The sequence below is a fragment of the Triturus cristatus genome, chromosome 11 (assembly GCF_964204655.1).
Source record: "Triturus cristatus chromosome 11, aTriCri1.1, whole genome shotgun sequence".
Lineage (NCBI taxonomy): Eukaryota > Metazoa > Chordata > Amphibia > Caudata > Salamandridae > Triturus > Triturus cristatus.
In genome coordinates this window covers 392,887,923-392,905,965 of record NC_140594.1, presented here as the reverse complement: position 1 = coordinate 392,905,965, position 18,043 = coordinate 392,887,923, and the positions used below count along the sequence as shown (strand labels likewise).

General features: G+C 43.9%; 1 protein-coding gene across 2 annotated transcripts in view; it reads right to left on the bottom strand.

Moving 5' to 3' along the window:
* VAMP8 (vesicle associated membrane protein 8) overlaps nucleotides 1-18,043 on the bottom strand; it is a 114,365-nt gene that overhangs the window by 16,268 nt on the left and 80,054 nt on the right. For both annotated transcript variants that reach the window (XM_085634996.1, XM_085634995.1), the window contains exon 2: nucleotides 9,754-9,924. In XM_085634996.1, the coding sequence (XP_085491122.1) occupies nucleotides 9,754-9,924 (171 nt within the window). The remainder of the gene's footprint in view (nucleotides 1-9,753; nucleotides 9,925-18,043) is intronic.

Genomic DNA, 18,043 nt, shown 5'->3' with positions numbered 1-18,043 from the left:
ACTGTAATACGAAATTCTGAAAAAGTAGTCTTGAAAGTCAATCGTTCACAGCCAACCACCTTGAATGAAGCAGAAAAAACTTGTTGCAAACCAACATACCCACTTTTTTAGTCCTCGTGTAACGGTTGATACGTTCATAAGAAGTGGATGGGTCAGAGTCTCTGAACTTCTTTTTCTATTGCCTAATGTATTTGTTTATGAAAGTGTCCCCTTTCAAATGATACCTACCCCAGAGGTGCTATGCTTGGTAATCACCGCAGAAAGGCGATCCTAGAGCAGGGATACACCCATCGGACACTAGGGAGCGACACGGTTCAGAAGCAGCCACCCGGGCATGGACAAATTCTCCATTTCCCGCTAAAAATAAAACGTCAGCCTTTCCTCCCCCCTGAGGAGGGCTTGCAATTGGTGGGTTGACCCCTAATCTACCCCACTCTAGGGGACAAGCCAATTAGACAACAGGGATTACTTTGTTTAAGAAGATAAGTAAAAGCAAAAATGGGGCTGGGGCAATCCACGCTGGCATCAGGCCTGAATCCCCACCAGTCTTTTTGCAGCCCCAATATCCTTCCACGCACTTCCAAGTCTTTTTCGCCCTGGGGCCTAGAGCATCTCCATCCCCATAGCAAGGGCGATGAAAGTTTGATTCGTTGAGGCATAGATTTGACATCTAAGCCGCAGAGAGAGGATATATGCCAATTCCTTCTCATTTGCTAATGGAAAACCATAAGATATCTACACAAAAAAACCCTTGCTGAATTGTACATTTTGTCTACTTTTCAAAAATGTAAAGCTTTCAAGTTTCACCCATGGTTTCAAACCTCTTTACACCACAAACTCCAAGTAGGTAGAAACCACAAAATAAGGAAAAACCAATTACTACTTAGATAAACGCAAACACGGTGGTAAAAAATATACTTTGCCTGTACCTGAGAGCTGGGAAGAGGGTGATCTTCGAACAGTAAACCTATTGTTGATGCCATTTTTGAGAGAAACTTTCTTGCACCAAACCTTTTTCTAATTCCCCCCACCAAAAAACAACACTTTGATATATTTAGGATATCTTTTTTGTTTCCCTACAAACACAGCACCTATGGAACTTTAGAATCGCCAATACATCGGATAAAACGATGCAAATTTGACCCTCACAACTTGTGGGGGGAAAAAAGTTATGAAGGCTTAAGTGCCAAGTGCCCCAAACTTCAAAAATAAAAATAAAAAAAAGACTGAGCACTCAGAAGATGGAGGAAATGGTTGGCGTGCCAATTAAGGGCTTCATTGTTTCCTAAATTATTTACAGGATAAGGTTGACATTTATTCTGCATGGAATTGGGAGAGGGCGATTTTGTGCCTGTGGCTGGTCAGTGTTGTCTGGAAATAATCTTTGTGCAGGCAAGGCCACCAATGTAAAGGTAATAATATAGAATGAGGTGTCCAGACCTTGTCGTTGAGAAAACAACAACATTGCTGCAAACTAACCATGTATTTTCCAATTTTGCATATCTAATGAATCAGTCATGGGAGGGACAAAAATGCCCGCGCCTCAATAGGTGAGGTGGAGTTCTCGCTAAACAGAATTTAGATTTTTCTAAAATTATTTAGTAAAAGCTCACCCTTTAGCCTTGTCTGGAACAGAACTCTGGTGCATGGGTATGCCAGAGCCACACAGAACTGGTCTGTAACTCTGGATAGGGACTGGTGGCTTTCGGTACAAAAGATGCCCCTGCCAGGCATAGAACTAAACCGGTTTGTTGAATGGAAACAACAAACGTTGTACAGAAAGATAGCAAAAAACATAACGTCTCATTCTAACACACAGTAGAAATTGTATAGCCACAACATTTTCCAAACATTACTTCAATGTCAGATTTCTAACGAGGCATGAAATACTCCCAGTCTGTTGTAATATCCTTTAATTTGAAAAAAGTATGACTGTTAATAGAATATGGAAAATGTTCGACCTTGCCTTCTCTGCAGGGTCACCCCCTAACTTTTTGCCTTCCTCAATTTTTACTGACCTCGATTTTGCTGCCCATAGGACTCCGTGCACTTTACCACTGCTAACCAGTGCTAAAGTGTTTGTGCTCTCACCCCTAAACATGGTAAAATTGGCTTACACTGAACTGGCATATTTAATTTTACTTACAAGTCCCTAGTACAGTGGTACTACATGTTCCCAGGGCCTGTAAATTAAATGCTACTAGTGGGTCTGCAGCACTTATTGTGCCACCTACTGGAGTAGCATTTTCAAACATGTCTCAGGTCTGCCTTTACAGCCTGTGTGCAGTTTTAAACTGACATTTTGATCCGGGAAAATAAACTGTTAGCGATTCCTAAACCTTCCTTTTAATACATATAAATCACCCCACATGTAGCCCTAAACAGCCCACTGGGCAGAGTGAATTGTATTTAAAAGGTTGGACATGCAGGTTTAGGTTTTAAATGTTCTGCAAGAGAAAAACTCTCAAATTCATTCTTCACTATTACAAGGCCTACCTCTTCCGTAGGATAACATTGGATTACCTTATTAAATTTAGGGATGCATGTTGTTTGGGAGCATGTAGGAATGTCATGCGTGGTGTCTAAGGATTTGCCGTTTAAAAATCATCTTTAATGGTAAAGTCTCATTTTAATTCACAACTCTGAGAATGCCACTTCTAGAAAGTTGCCATTTTATTGTTCTAACCACTTAGTGCCAGCAGCCAGTTCCTGGGTCACATGACTATGTGTAGTGAACAGTTGACCTTTGTGTGTTCCTCCCAGACAGCCACACGGTACTGGGGACTGGGTGTTGGCAGGATATACCACCCTGACTTGATGGAAGGGCGGAGTTGTCACCTGTCCCATTTCACTTCAAAGACGCTGCCTCAACTCACATATAAAGAACTTCACCCTAGCCTACTGTGACTGCAGACAGATTGGAATCAAGACAGGGAGGGCACAAATTCCAAACAACTCTGTCGGTTGGGGGGAGGGAGAGACCAGAAGCTTCTTCCATTTCAAAGCGGACACCGGGTTTAATAATGGGACCTTTAGACCTACTCTTCAATACACTCCTGGACTTGTGGATTTTACACAAGGACTGCCCTACTGCCAGAGGACTGCCCTGCTGCTTGAGGCCCACTCTGCTGCAGAAGAAGGAAGACTGCACCTAGATGCTTCATTCCAGGCTACATGAGCGACTCCAAGGGCTAGTTAGCAGGCCTCCTATTGTGAGCTACAGGGATACAACACACTCCAGAGGCCTCCCTGCAACTACCCAGCTGACCTGCTGCACTGGACCTGCAAATGGACCTGCCCAAGCTTTGCTGGCCCATGCACAAACCATCAAAATGAAGTTCCGGTGAACAAGACTCTTCGCTTTACAGCGATCGGCAGCTAAGACCACCAACATGAAGCTTCAGCATCAACTGTCCATGACGCCTGGCAGGAGCTTCCCACTACAGCGATGACTGCCCACGATTTCGGGCTTCTCTTCGAACTACAGCGACGACCATCCGCTACATTCTCCGTAGTCCTCGTGGTTTCCTCCATTGCGAGATGGACTTTAGAAGGTAACTTTTCAGCTGGAGCTACCTGGTCCCTGTATCCAGCCCACGCTCCATCGCAGTCAGCCTGAACTTGTGACTTTCATCTGGTCTTACACGAGTGGCGTTTTTTTCTTTTAGGTTCTATACCCACCTTAAATCTTTGAAATTGCATATCTCTGGTTCTACTGATTGGATTTTTTTCCTTTTGGTGCCAAATTATTTATGTGGGATTTTTTCCTGTGTTATTTTTCCACTTTATTACTGTTTGTGTGCAGCATAAATACATTACACATTGCAGCTAAGCCTTTGTACCAAGCTACCAGAGGGTTAAGCACAGGTTAGTTTAGTGACTTTTGTGGTTCACACTAAAAAGGATTGTGGCTTTTGCTTGAGAAGGGCTTGCACCCCCTGCAACCAACAATTCAATTTCTCACAGAAAATATTTATGTTGATTTATCATTTACAGCTGGTGTTGTCACTGTGCCCAATGGAGTGCCAGTGCCAGAGTGGTCTAAGAACATGCAGATCTTTTCAAAGTGTGCATTCATTTCTGTGCGTTTAGCAAGCTCTGTGACGTAGGGTTAAAGATACGAGGCTCTTTGGTCAATCCAGTGGTATGGATGATGGGTTAAACTATTGTTAGACATTTTCATCATGATGGGGGTGAAGGGGAAGAGTCCGGTGAGCGGTTAAGAGTTACTGGACAATGTGATGTATGAATGTACTCGCATTTCCCAATGGTGCAGCAGGGCCACAAATATAAGAACAATGTAATTGGATAGGGAAGTTACTCCCTTCTGTGCACCTGACTCTCCAGAAGTGCACAGTCAGGCAGTAAAGACTTACTCTACGAGTCGGTAGATGTAAGAGACACATATGCACCGTACATAGTAAGAAAAAGCCAAACTGAATGTTCAGCCAGAGGAACAGATTCAATAAAGAATTAAAACTTTTCAGTTAAAAAAAAGTGCGGCTAAATTCACATCACATACAGAAAAACAACAAAAACAAGGTGCTAGCAACTTCTCGGGCAGGCAGAAAGGCCTTGATTGTGTTTATCCTACAGATGCTCGAATCTGTTTGTACAGTGAGCTCAGTGGCCAATGTTCTACTAAGGGGCAGAGTGTGGGTATTTTTGTGTTCGCCCACATCTTCAATACTCATTCAGTTTACTCTGTAAACAGAAATTAATCAATGGAACAGAGGTGACACCCATCAGGATGCCATGTAACTGCAAAGCGATAAGTCTTAACTTCAACTTCCAGAACCAAACCACAGAAAATGAACATGGCAACTCGATGGTTGTGAGAGCCTATTGCCATTGTTCCCTTTAAAAACATTCCAAAGAGGGCAGAGCAAGAAGCCAATTGGCACAACTGTTCTTTGTAAGCTTGGAGGCTCTCTCCAGCTTGTCTTGGCCCTACTCCATGTGGAGAGCCAATCACGCACCAGGTGGTGCATGAGGGATTCGATAATACCTTAGTAAGGAAGCAAGCTCACCACTGTGAGCAGGTACACCAAGTGCATGGCAAAAGAGGCACTGCACCCCTCGCCTACCGACAGAGGTATTGAGAAATTGGTGATAAGGCAGAAAGAAAAGATCAGCAACCCAAGAGAGCTGGTGCAAATGGCACCGAAGGTGGATGGCTGCCATCACCACCACTGGTACAGAAGAGCCTGATAAACAGTGGAAGTGGGTGTCGCTTAACTGGGGCAAAAGCTAACACCAAAGACCTGGGGCAGAGCATAATGCAGCTCCAAGAGGGGTCGGAGCTGATTTAGACACCAGGCAGTACTGTTCAACTTAACATCTAACGTGCTGCTGCATGATGCCGGCAATACAGGGACGACGGATGAACTTGGACAACTGACGGGTCCATCTGCACAAAAGAACCCATCAAGAAGTCGTCGCAGAGGAACACAGACAGGGCTGGACTCGCTATTCTGCCATCCCAGCATTATCCCATAGGACTGTCAGCTGGGTGGGCTGGTTTCAGGGCAGGATGGGCTGCCATCATTCCCCAATGGCCCGGTTCTAGTCATCAATCACACAAAAGGTGATGAAGGAATGCTTGCAGGAAGTCTAACCACTGACAATTGTACGGTGTAGCATTCCAAGCCATCGTTCTTAATTCACTGTGCCACTCTAGACAAAGACCTGCCTCAATACTGGCCCTGCTCCTCATGGGAACAGTCCATCTCGAACTGCCTCACAATGCCTCATCGAGAAGGGAACAAAATCAACCCCAGACCAGACACAATCTACATTTTACCAAAGAGCCACCAGTAGGGAGAAACCTGTCTGTGGTTGCTTGTAACCAATTATGGAAAGGACTTAGCCTGGGAGTTCTAGACAGCTTTTCCCAGGAGGAGCAGGGTCAGGACTGATTTTCAAATGGCAGGTCTTTGCCTAGTGGGGCGTGGTAGGTGAGAAACGATGGACAGGAATGGGGCCCAACGCTGTTGCCGGTGGCTGAGATCCATCACCTTGTTGCTGCTGCTGCTGCTGCTGCTGCTGCTGCTGCTGCTGCTGCTGCTGCAGTGGACACCCATTCTAGTCATGGCCTCTTTCAGTGTGGGACAGGTTTGAACATTTTTGCCAGGGCTGATTTTGGTTTCAAGTCGAGTCCTGAAAAGACGGGATTTTTTCACACTTCCAACATGATAGTAGACACCGTACGGAAAAGACAAGGACACTTTGGATTGACCTCAGGAACGTTACTAAACCTTAGAAAACAATGATTACAGGGATGTTGAACGTTGGTGAAAAATTAGGCTTGGGCTGTTGACACAAAGAGGTGGTTTAGAGACAATGGAAATTGGAATGAAGAGCCTGAAGTGGCACAAAATATGTGAGCATTCTCCCAAGCGGCAAATTGTTCATTCATGCTTACTCGTTCCTAAAAAAAAAAAAGTGGGAATATAAAGAGGCAGGCCATTTTGATGGTGTTGAGCTTTTCATTTCTCTGAAGAGGCAGGTTTCTTTGGTGAGCATTTAAACCTTCCAAAACACACAGAATAAAAGTGACGGTAACAGACATTTCACCATCCCTAGTCTAGGAATCCTCTTACACAAGGACCTAAATTTAGAACCCCAAATAGATTCTGCAGTACAATCTATGTACAGAATTCTAAAATGGATATTACCTTGCCTAGGCATTCTCCCACACAGTTCAAGGTAAAGTTGTCCTAGTACCCACTCGCTAAGTCAGGCAAAAACATCTGGGATAGCCGAAGACCGACTTAAGGAATGAACCGCAGATAGGTTTCTGATTTTATTGACTGCCAGAGGCTGGGATGTAGCAAAACAAAGCTTCTTAGTTACCTTATTTTGAGGCAACATATTGTAGGGTGTCGGTGGCATGTGGAAAACCTCCATACACCGAAGAAACATATAAGGTAATGGATTATTTCTTCATCTGTCCTGCTACAGTCTTTTCTGTGCATAGATAGTTTGGATTTTTCCCTTCATAGGCATCTTGTAACTGAAACTTTAAAAATGATAAAATAAAATAGAGGTGATAGATGTTTATATACTGCCATAATATACATGGCAAGAGACTTTGTTATTCTTCGAAAATCTGTAGGTTCTTAGTCAGATCCTGACATCACTGCTTAATTTGAGTAACTTTGTTGATACCTACATTTAATACTAAAAAACAGAAACCCTAAAACCTGTGCCCAAAAACCCCCACCCAATTTAGGAAAATTGAAATTTTAGGATGCCAAAGAATGCTCACAGTCTATGTGTCCAGTTTCATGAAGCTATCTGGCATCTGCACGCCAGATAGTATGGTGTCCAGAAGAGAAACAAGTCAGAATCAGACCAGTTAAAGATTTAAGATGACTAAGTCTCTCCAAGTATTCACATCAGGAGACCAAAACTGGAGTTGGGCCACCATTTACAAGCCTCTCCTAGCAGTGCTAACTTTAGGCTGTCTGCATCTAGAAAGAATTCTGTCAGTGTCACATTTTACAGATAGCATGGGTGGCCAGGTGACTACAGGCACCAAGTGGACCCAAAGATGTGACTGGTCCTAACTAGAAGCAGACTATGAGTTGGGTTCAACTACAAAGGTAAAATCCAATGTGTCCAGAACATACGAGCTAGCAAGAGGATTCAAATCATTCCAGAAGAACAACTGGCCAGAGCCACTGAAACAGCTGGTGACTGGAGTGAAGTGAAAAGGCATCCAGGTTAGTCTGGGGTTGGATTCGGGCAGATAAAGGCACAACAGGGTACAAGACATGTTGGGCAAGGGGAATGTTTACCACAAACATGTCAGGAAAAGCCTTCACAACTTCACATGATTATCTTGAGTCACTTCTATAACTTTGGCTAACTTGGCTAGGGAAGATCTTGTGGTTCTCATGAAACTCAGTCCCTCAAAGTGATCTCCACACAAACCCAGCTGGCCCGGTGTTGATCATCCTCCCAGTAAAGTGTCCGCTCCTCAAATCACAGCTCAGGTTTCAGCTTATCTGACTAGTCACAGAAGCAAGAATTCTCCAGAGTCCAAGGAATGCTGACAAACTTAAAATCAAGGCATGTCCCTGCTTCTGGAAGCCCTGGCCTCAGAACTGATGGGAACAGTCCTATAGAAGTTGGACTAAGTACAAGTTGCTGCCTCGAGGGGGCTAATGTTTATTCTTCTGTGGACACACACACACTTGAATCAAAGTCAACCTTTATTTAGTTTAAATTCTTTCTCCTATATTAAGTCAGTCAAACCGTGAGATTCATCTTGATTTCACATACTCCATTAGAGACAGTCAGAACGGGGCAAAGTAATTTTGTTGATTCAAGCCAGTCTGGTAAGCCACAGAGCAAAGTGGCTTGGCGAAAGTTACCAGCCCACAAAAAAAAAGAGAAAGCAGTGAGCTTTTCCATTTTCAGAAGAATCCGGCTCCTACAAGAACAACCCCACCAGATAACTCCAGGATCAGGCAGGGGAGGTCTACCTAAAGATACAGACAAGCTGTCACATCCACTTTGGTCAAAGCACAGACTGCAGAGAGATCCCAGTCTTGTGTCCCAAATCGACATCCATTGTCCAGGTTGAACACACACACACACACACACACACACACACACACACACACACACATACAAAGGACTTTAGTTATAGAGGACTTGTTGAATCATTACAGGAGACTATCCATCATGTGTGCAGGTGAAAAAAGGCCTGCACGTCTCAGCTACAGTCCAGTGTCACCAGTCATCTCAGAGAGGGAGAAGTGACTCATCGCTCACAATGATTGGGGGTAAACGTGGAGAGTACCTCCTTCGATCAGAGCAGCACTCTGCTATTGAGCATCGCATGCACCACCTTCAGTGGTCTCACCATTTGTCAAGTCAACTGAAGGAAAAAGAGAGCAGGTCACAGTGTACTGTGCAGGGCAGCTTTTAAAAACCAGGCAACAGCAATAAAAGTGTGTATCATTAAGGATATGGGAGCGAATTTTCAGCCACCAGCTCTGAGGAGCATATTCAAATCCATAGTGTTTGTGTGCGTAGTACTTTTCTGGAAGTACGAGCATGGGTGGGCGATGTACTGTGTACATCGGACAGAAATAGACAAGCACATGATGTTACCCATACACAAATCCAGTTTGAACGGTTTCCTATATCCTTATAGCCCGCTGCCTCGGACTATACCGGTTGCGTCATGTATAACAAGGGACAGAGCCTTTAACAACTGGTATAGCCTGAGGTAGAAGGGCTCTAAGGCTACTAGAACATACAACCCACTGAGGGTAGAATGTTCTAAATTAAAAAGGGAGAAACAAAGACTAACATCGGAATGTTGGGGCTCCGGGCTTATGCCAGTCATTATAATCCCGGAGCTACTCCATTGTCTTCAATGGAGCTCTCAAAATTCCAATGTTCTAATCTACTTAATGAATGGATGGGAATGTGTGTGCACAGAGAAATTCATCTGTGAAAACAAAACACAGCAATTACCCCAGCATTTAAAGGGAAAACCCATACAATGATGTCACACAGGTATTCCAGACATAAGCACTTATGTCCCTCACTCACAGCCACACAAAGAGAATGCTTCAGTATAGGTGAAAATGTCAGTAACTCCGAGAATACATTGGATAGTTAAATGAAAGCCAAGGCAAGGAAAATGGATGTCCAGCCGATATAGAGTCATCTTGTAAACATACACACTCGCTCCCACTCCAGACCTGAATGAAGAGTTAGCTAGGTACTCACGCTGGCTTCCAGGTCTTCAGTTTTATTCCTGAGGTTGTCGAGATTCTCCCCGCGGGCCAAGATCCTGTCCACATTTTGAGACATGATGTTTTTCACCCCCTCCACCTCGCTCTGCAGGTTTCGGACACGGTCATTTCCCACAGTACTGGGACCAGCACCATCATCTTGATTCTAAAGCCAAAGAGAAAAATAATTAATGATTGAAGAAATAAATATATACCTTTTATCAGCAAGTAATGTTTGAGGTATACCATTAACATTTGTGAGCTTGCATACAGATCTGCCCAGGGCATTTTGCAGCATATTTGCTGGTCCTGTGTGCGTTTACTCTGTGCTTACTCGATATACACATTAAAAATTGTCCTTACAAAGCCCTGTATTAGAGAATGGACTTAAAGCTCCACCCATATTTTTCACTGGCTTGTGTCATTGTCCTTTGTAAATGCTGGCTTCTGATTCGTTAATAGGCTCGTTAGTCCATCCTTAGCACCACCATGTCTTCATTAGTAACCCCTCATGAGGATGTCCCTTTTACTTCAGTAGTTACACGGTATGTCTTATTTAGTCTGTAAGCACTATTTTCTTTAATGCGTTTCCCCTACTGCAGGCATGACATATTTTCCTGCAACTTTCAGCGTGCCATGCATGCTTTCACTTTCCAAGCGGCCCGGGACAATGGCGGTCGAGGTCTTGCATTTACAAGAGTTTGAGCTATTGACATTGTAAATGACAAAGCCTTTTATTTATGTGTAAATTATCAAAACAAATAAATAAAAGGCATTGTCCTATACAATGCCAATAGCTTATACTCTTGCAAATGTGAGACTTATTGCATTGCAAATGCTTGTTTATTCCACTATGCCGCTTCGTACTTTTAACAAAATAAGCATTTTCACGTTTGAGGGGTGAAAAAAACGAATGCCACATTTACAAACTTCAGGAAGTGTTGATTAAACAAGGGGGGACAACTCCATATGGTCGTACTTAACAAATTGTTTGAGACGGTATTAGTTAATCTCCATTTCGCCTTTTCCATCTTGATCTCCATCATCTCATGGTTAGCTTTCAACAGGAGGCACAGGTGCCTCTAGCAGCGAAACCCCAGTCAACGAATAAAGAGTCCTCCATCGACATAACAAGCTCAAGAGGAACAACACCGCTGGTTGGCCTCCAGAGCAAAACGCTTAACCACCTGGAGAACAAACCCCAAAAACATGCCCGAAAGAGACTGCAGTGGATCAAAACAAGACTCCACCAGTACAGTTAAATCAGAAACAGATTGGTCCCCATTGACACCCAGAATGGCAGACAACATGGGGTAGGCTGTACTGCTCAATATTACCCCATATGCAGAGCCGGGTGAGTCCTTTTCGGCTGCAGCCACCCAAGACAGATCATCTAGCTGAATCATTTCCGCTGCCCACCCTGAGAACAGGCTATCTCAGTTGGCTTCCCGACCCCCATAACCACCACATTAAGTTAAACCATAATTCTTAACCTAATAGGCTTGAAATGTTTTGGCTAGCAGGTTTAATAACCCCATCCTTGGTTTGAGTGTTCTGTTTAGGTGTTTCACTTGTTCTATGTTTCCGACCGGCTTATGTAAGATCCTGGGAGCAATGGGCGGATGTTACACCTGGAGAGGACAAATTAGGAGGTTGGTCTTTTTACCTATTCTTAACCATTACACAACAGCGCACAACTCTAGCCCCCTAATAGAACGGCTATACCACTACTCCATCCTGACATGGAATGTTAGAGGCCTCAATAGATTACCCAAGCAACATAACATTTACATTAACACCAGAGGGCCACGGACATGGATTTATTGCAGGGGATATAGGTTTACTTCGGGGAACTCCCAAAACCTCACCACTGGTGAAGAGGCCTACTGATTAGCACCACATACTCTGCCTTCGCCTGCGGAGGCTTGATCTGGATCAAACCAGGCGTTCCTTTCCAACTCACCCACCACTGCATAGGCCCAGCCAAAGGGGATTTTTGTCTTCCTACTAAGCATTCTAGCGATGGTGTGGAAGTCCTCATAGACTGTATTTATGCCCCATATGTAGGTCAAGGGTATTATTAGGACTCTTTCGACTAAACTAGCATGCCATGCCGGCTCCTCATTGATCTCTGTGGGTATTAGAACGGTGTAGAAGACACCAATATTGACAGGTCTCATCCGCCTCTAATCTCGGGCTCCCTCCCCAACATGAACGGTCAGAGCCATTAGTGCCTGGCAAGAAATGTGGGTCCTATCGGTTCAAAAAATCTTTATTCGATTCATACAATGAATCATAAAAGCACAAAGTTAAAAAACATAATACACAAATAAGGTGATCCATCCATAAAATAAAAATTACAATTCAAAAAAATCCATCATACAGCATAAATACAAATCCAATGGCAAAGCACAGTTCTACAGCTAATTTATCCATAGCGTTTCCTAATCTGAAGTGAAACTCTTATAAAATTTAACATGGCACAGCAAGTATCAACAGAAGATAATGACAGCAAATAATCATAGCCTTCTTTATAAGTGCATGGTTGCTGCCCCTTCAGGACAGGTTTAATAAATCTAATCCTAGGATCTTGATATAAGGAGCAAAACAGGACAACATGTATAGTACTTTGGCTAACTCTGTCATTACAGGGACAAGGGGGTAGCTGCTCACACCAACCCCCTTGTTTAGGAAAGGCGAAAAGAAAATGGAGGGTATTTAGCCTAAACCTCGTGAGATAAAACCGCCATTGGACATTAGTTGTAAAAGTTAAATAAAATTGATGCTGTAACTTAGGTACATAGCCAATAGGGCCTCCCAGACACCGTGAGCCTAAAAACTTCCAGTAATTTGACTTAATTTGGGTTTTTATGTTTCCCTGGATGTTTGCAGGATTTTCATAAACATGACCCAAACCTATCTTATTCAACATGTCCCTGACGTATGACAACCAGGGGATCTTGTTTGCATTATCCAGGCTCAAGCAGTCTGAGAGAATTTCTCTCGAGAGCTGCAAATCGTCAGATAACCATATTTTGCCCCATAATAATAGGGGTGACAGACGAATGATGTCAGTCACTTTGGTCATTCCCATTTCATTATGACAGAAGCTATTCGATGAACCCGATGGAATCAGTAATACCCGTTTTAGGAATTTATTTTCCATCACTTGTACCACTGAGGGGTTTTCGGTCCCCCATACTCCTGCCCCGTAGGTAGCCACAGATAAACATTTAGATATATAAAGAGTTTTAAGGTGCGCAACAGGTTTTTGACCCAACTTACCACAGAAGCGAAAAAGACCTTCTATGGAGCGGGTAGCACTCTGGGCTCGAGCCTTCATTAAAGGAGCCCAACTTAGTTTGCTATTGAAAAGATTTCCAAGGTAATTAAAATTCTCCACCCTTTCAATAGTAGAGTGATTCACCACAAATTTTCTAGGTTTTGTTCCTTTAGGACCACAGACCATTGCAAAAGATTTTCCAAAATTTACCTTCAGGTCAAGATCCAGCATGAAGGTGTTAAAGGCATCTAGGCACAACTGCAAACTGTTTCCAGTGAGGGTCATTAAAACAGTATCGTCTGCATATGAGAGTATAGGAATACTCCTACCGTTTACCTTAGGAAAATCACAACAGTGGTCCAACAAGTACTTTTCTAGTCCATTTGTGTATACTAGGAACAAGAAAGGCGCCAAAATGCAACCTTGACGCACCCCCTCAGTTGAGGGAATAGGTTTAGTTGTTTCCCCCCCAGGTCCAAATCTTATAGCCACGGACGTTGCTGCGTGTAGTCTGCGGAGAAGTGTCACCAGGGGTTCTTCGAAGCCCATATCGTCCATCATCTGCCACAGCCTGCTTCTACAAACAGTGTCAAAGGCGCTTGACAGGTCCATGAAGGCAAGGTAAATTGCAGAACTCCTTGCCTTCATGTACTTGCCAATAATTAGCGCCAAATTCAGGCACTGCTCAACTGTCCCCTTCCCACTTCTGAATCCATACTGGGAGTTCACAATTAGACCAACAGAGTCAGCCCATGTTTCTAATCTGGCCAAAATAACCCTCCCCAATAGTTTACATGATGCATCGATCAAGGATATAGGGCGATAGCATCGGGGATCACACCTATCGCCCTTCTTGAAAATCGGCACCACCACTGCCACCTTCCACGATACAGGGATGCGACCAAGAACAACAGCCCTAAAAACATTCAGTAATAAAGGTGCCCAAGCTTCAATATTATGTTTAAAAAAGTCTAAAGGGACGGCATCAGGGCCCGGGGCTTTTAATGATATGCCCTTCCTCAAAGCTACTTCAACCTCTTCCAGTGTAAGTGAAGAGCTAAGAAGCAAAGCTGAAGATGGTACCACCAAATCCCCTACATCATCCAACAAATCCGAAAGTAATAATGCTTTGGGATTAAAGATTTTACCAAAGTGAACTTCCCAAGATTCACCAGTAATCTGCGTCAGTATACTTTCTTTGGTGTCATTTTTAAACAAGGGACGATTTACTACTTCCCAGAAGAGCCTACTATCTTTTAGCTCAGAGGCCTTCTCTAGATCGTCCCAGGCTCGATTTTTCAATTCCTGCTTCCTCTTTGTGATGGCCTCTTTATAAGCCCTTCTGGTCGATCTTATCAGTTCCTTATTTCTTGGTTTTTGTGTAAGGGCAGCTTTTAAGGATTTATGTGAGGCAGAGCATGCGGAGTCAAACCATTTAAAACACCTTAAATTCTTTTTCCCCACTGGTTTTCTAAGGTGCTCAGCCACGTGCCCACATAATTTTTCAAAACTCCCAATGACCTTGTCTGGATCAGACGTCAGAGACAGGCATGATTCGATCTCAGTTTTACAAACATTCAGAATCTCTACCTCAAGGCCTTCAGCATTTATTTTCCCCCACTTCATGGTAACTCCCTGATTTTTATTATATGTTATGGGTTGCTCCCAAACCAAATGTTTTCTACTAGCAGGGGCACTCAAGGATAGCATTAAAGGATTATGATCGCTTACGGCACTTGCGATTACCTCAAGCCTATTAACATAATGAAGAAAGTTACTAGACACAAATACAAAATCAATAGTACTCATTGCACCTCTTGTTCCCTGAAAGGTTGGTATTGGCGATATATTTGGGGCAGCCCAGGGCTCTACCATACATAAGTCATTTAGAATAATGATATTATTTAAAGCGTCCCCCTGGGGCGTGTGTTTAAAATGCATCAAGGGCTGTTCATTTAGATCATTGATACCACAGACATTGCAGCCACCAAATTTGCACAGTGTACAATTAAAATCACCAACCCAAATAACTACTAATAAAGCTCGATCACTACGAGCCTTACATATTGCTTCCTCCAAACTCTGGATTGTAGATACATCATTTCTATCAAAGACATTATGGTACCAATTAATTAACAACACGGGCTCTGGGAACAAATTTTCCAACAAGAGCAACTGGTACCAAGGAGTATCCACTATTTTTGAGGTTATCAGGTTCTTTAGTTTGATGGATAGAGCTGTCATTAACCCACCCCTTGCCCTCCCAGCTAGTGATGGGACCGCCAAAACATTAAAAGATTGAAAACCATCAATTTCCCCACCCACTCTGCTCCATGTCTCCTGAAAGCACAGGATATCCTGACCACCCACATGCTCCAGCCAAGCTTCATCCTCCATTCTACCCGCAAGACCTGCAATATTCCATGAGATTAGACACAGCCCAGGTTCCCCTAGGCTATTGTCCACAAACTTTATTGGAGTTTCCAGGTCAGGCCCAGTAATTGGTGGGTTTAGCTCACAGGCTAAGTTGCTAACAGTTTGACTATCCGAACGCATATTAGGTTGAGCATTGTGGTCGAAAGCGTCCACCACCTGGTTATCCTCCTGCCTTATCCCCCCGTTTTCCCCCATGACCAAATCTGTGGTAGATAAAATGCTTTCCTTTTTCTTGTCTAATGGTCAATCTAAACCCTCCATTCCCACCAGTGGGTCAAATCGGTTTCTTAATGGAATATTGTTATTTGGCATCCACCCTAGGTATTCCTCCCCCTGGAATCTCCTTCTTGATTGGTCATAGGGGGTTTGCCCAAAATTTTTGAAACTGGTTGGCCCCATGAAAGATCCATCACCCTATCAGACGCTTGGCGCCATAGAAATCCAGTTCTAGTTAAATACTCCTTGTATACCCCCCGTTCAAAATTTACCTTTGCACCTCGATAAAATATATAGCAGTGACTTACTGCTGCCCCAGATATCTGGTTTTGTATATCTGGGACGGACATATTTCGACCGCAATTCCTTACTAATTCAGGCAACATGGGAAAACAGACAGCCCTTAATCCCCACTTGGAAAATCCAGTCTGCTGCACTGGAGGACCAAGCTTACAGGGTACAATCAACACTCACATAGACCACTAATTTAGGGAAAAATTATGGTTCAACAGTGATACCTATCAATAAATGAGATGCTGTGAAAACAGTTATACACGGAGCATGCATTCACTCCACATTTGTTATCAAATCTACCCTGGATGCTGAGCTAAAAGATCCAATCAATCGATTGAAATGCCACAATTACAAAGCTTTCTAGACCACATGCCATGCGGAAGGAGACAAGTCTGGAAAGCTCCTAGCCTGGCTTATTCGCTCTGAACAGAGGGGGACTCCGTTAACATCACTTTGAAGCATGGATGGCTGCCCCATTTGTCACTCAGCTGGAGATTAATAGCGCTTTCCATGACTATTAGGGACACCTCTACACTAACCTCCTCAACCCCACCATCCGATGCATCTGAGATGTATCTAGGTATGACCAGGCTGACAACCATGACGGTTGAGCAGAGTGCAGAGGTAGGTTGAGCAGAGCACAGAGGTAGGTAGCCCTTTCACCTCGCTAGACATACAGGTGACCATAATATCCCTACAAATGGGCAAAACCCCAGACACAGGTGGGCTGCCTAATGAATTTTATTAGGCATACTCAGCAGGTCAGGCTCCCAAGTCTTTGAACCTTTATATTGCAGCATAGGAATTAAGTCGACTACCAGCTTCCCTGAGAGAAGCCTTACTGGTTCCACTTTCTTAATCTAATTAGGACACCGGAGAACCTGGGGACTATCGACCCCTATCAATTTTAAACGCATATAATAAAATCAGTAAACTCATCGCCAACTGCATAATAGAGGTGTGTCGGGACCAGAGTGGCTTTGTTCCCGGCTGAAGCACATTCCCCAATATCCGCTGCCTCATCCATACTCTGCACTCTGAACTGTATAAATCCACCAGGCCCATTAAATTGTCCATTGACTTGCGCAAAGATTTTTTCACTCCTAATTGGGCCTATTTGTTTGCAGTGATGAGATGGACAAATCTCTCCGACCTGATTATTAGATGGACTCGGATCCTATACATGGACCTAGTCGTTCAGGTCAAAACTGGTCGGCATCCACGGTACAAATCTGTATTTGGTGGAGGCTGGGGGGGGGGGATCACCCCAGAAATGCCCCTTAGCTCTTCTTTAACTTGCCCTGGGAATGGAGCCAGATTTTGAACAGGAAGCAGAACTTTGGGTATCGTGGCAGGGGTGGTACACTCCACACTATCATTATAAGCAGACGACGTCCTAATCCACCTCAGAAATTTAACCCAGGGCTCACCCCATTCACTACAACTCTTAAATGAATTTGGGCGCCTCTCCTGCTTCCACATCATATCGACAAAGTCCTGTGCTTTTCCCATCGAGCCGGACGACAGGAAGGTCCCCCAGGATCTTCAATTGGACAGCGCTGTTGGGATCTGTCCTTCTCTAAATACCCGGGTGTTCAAGTCCTTCACGATCCACAGGATGCTATTGCGGCTAATATTGGGAAGGGTATGGAGTGACTCCGGGGAGGTATGAAATTTTGAAAGAAATTACCATTAGGAGTGATGGACAGAATTGGCGTTCCCATGATGGTGGTATTCCCTAGACTGCTTTATTATTATGCTAACCTTCCCTATAACATTTCCTCCTTAGTCGACCCTGCAGCTCCCCAAAATCCCATGTGGCTGGGGGGTTCCTAACTTTGCCTATAATCACATGGCCGCCCAACTGCAGTGCTGTGCAGTGAGCCATATAATGGCTGGCAACTGTGCCACCAGAGGAGACTAAGTGAGCATAGACGAACATACGCTCAAAAGATTTACTCAGGCTTCTCTGCAGACAAGCATATAGTATGCAGAAGGATCTACTGGTCCTTATAGCAGCCAAACACCGGAACAAGGGGAAAGAGTTGCTCAGGCT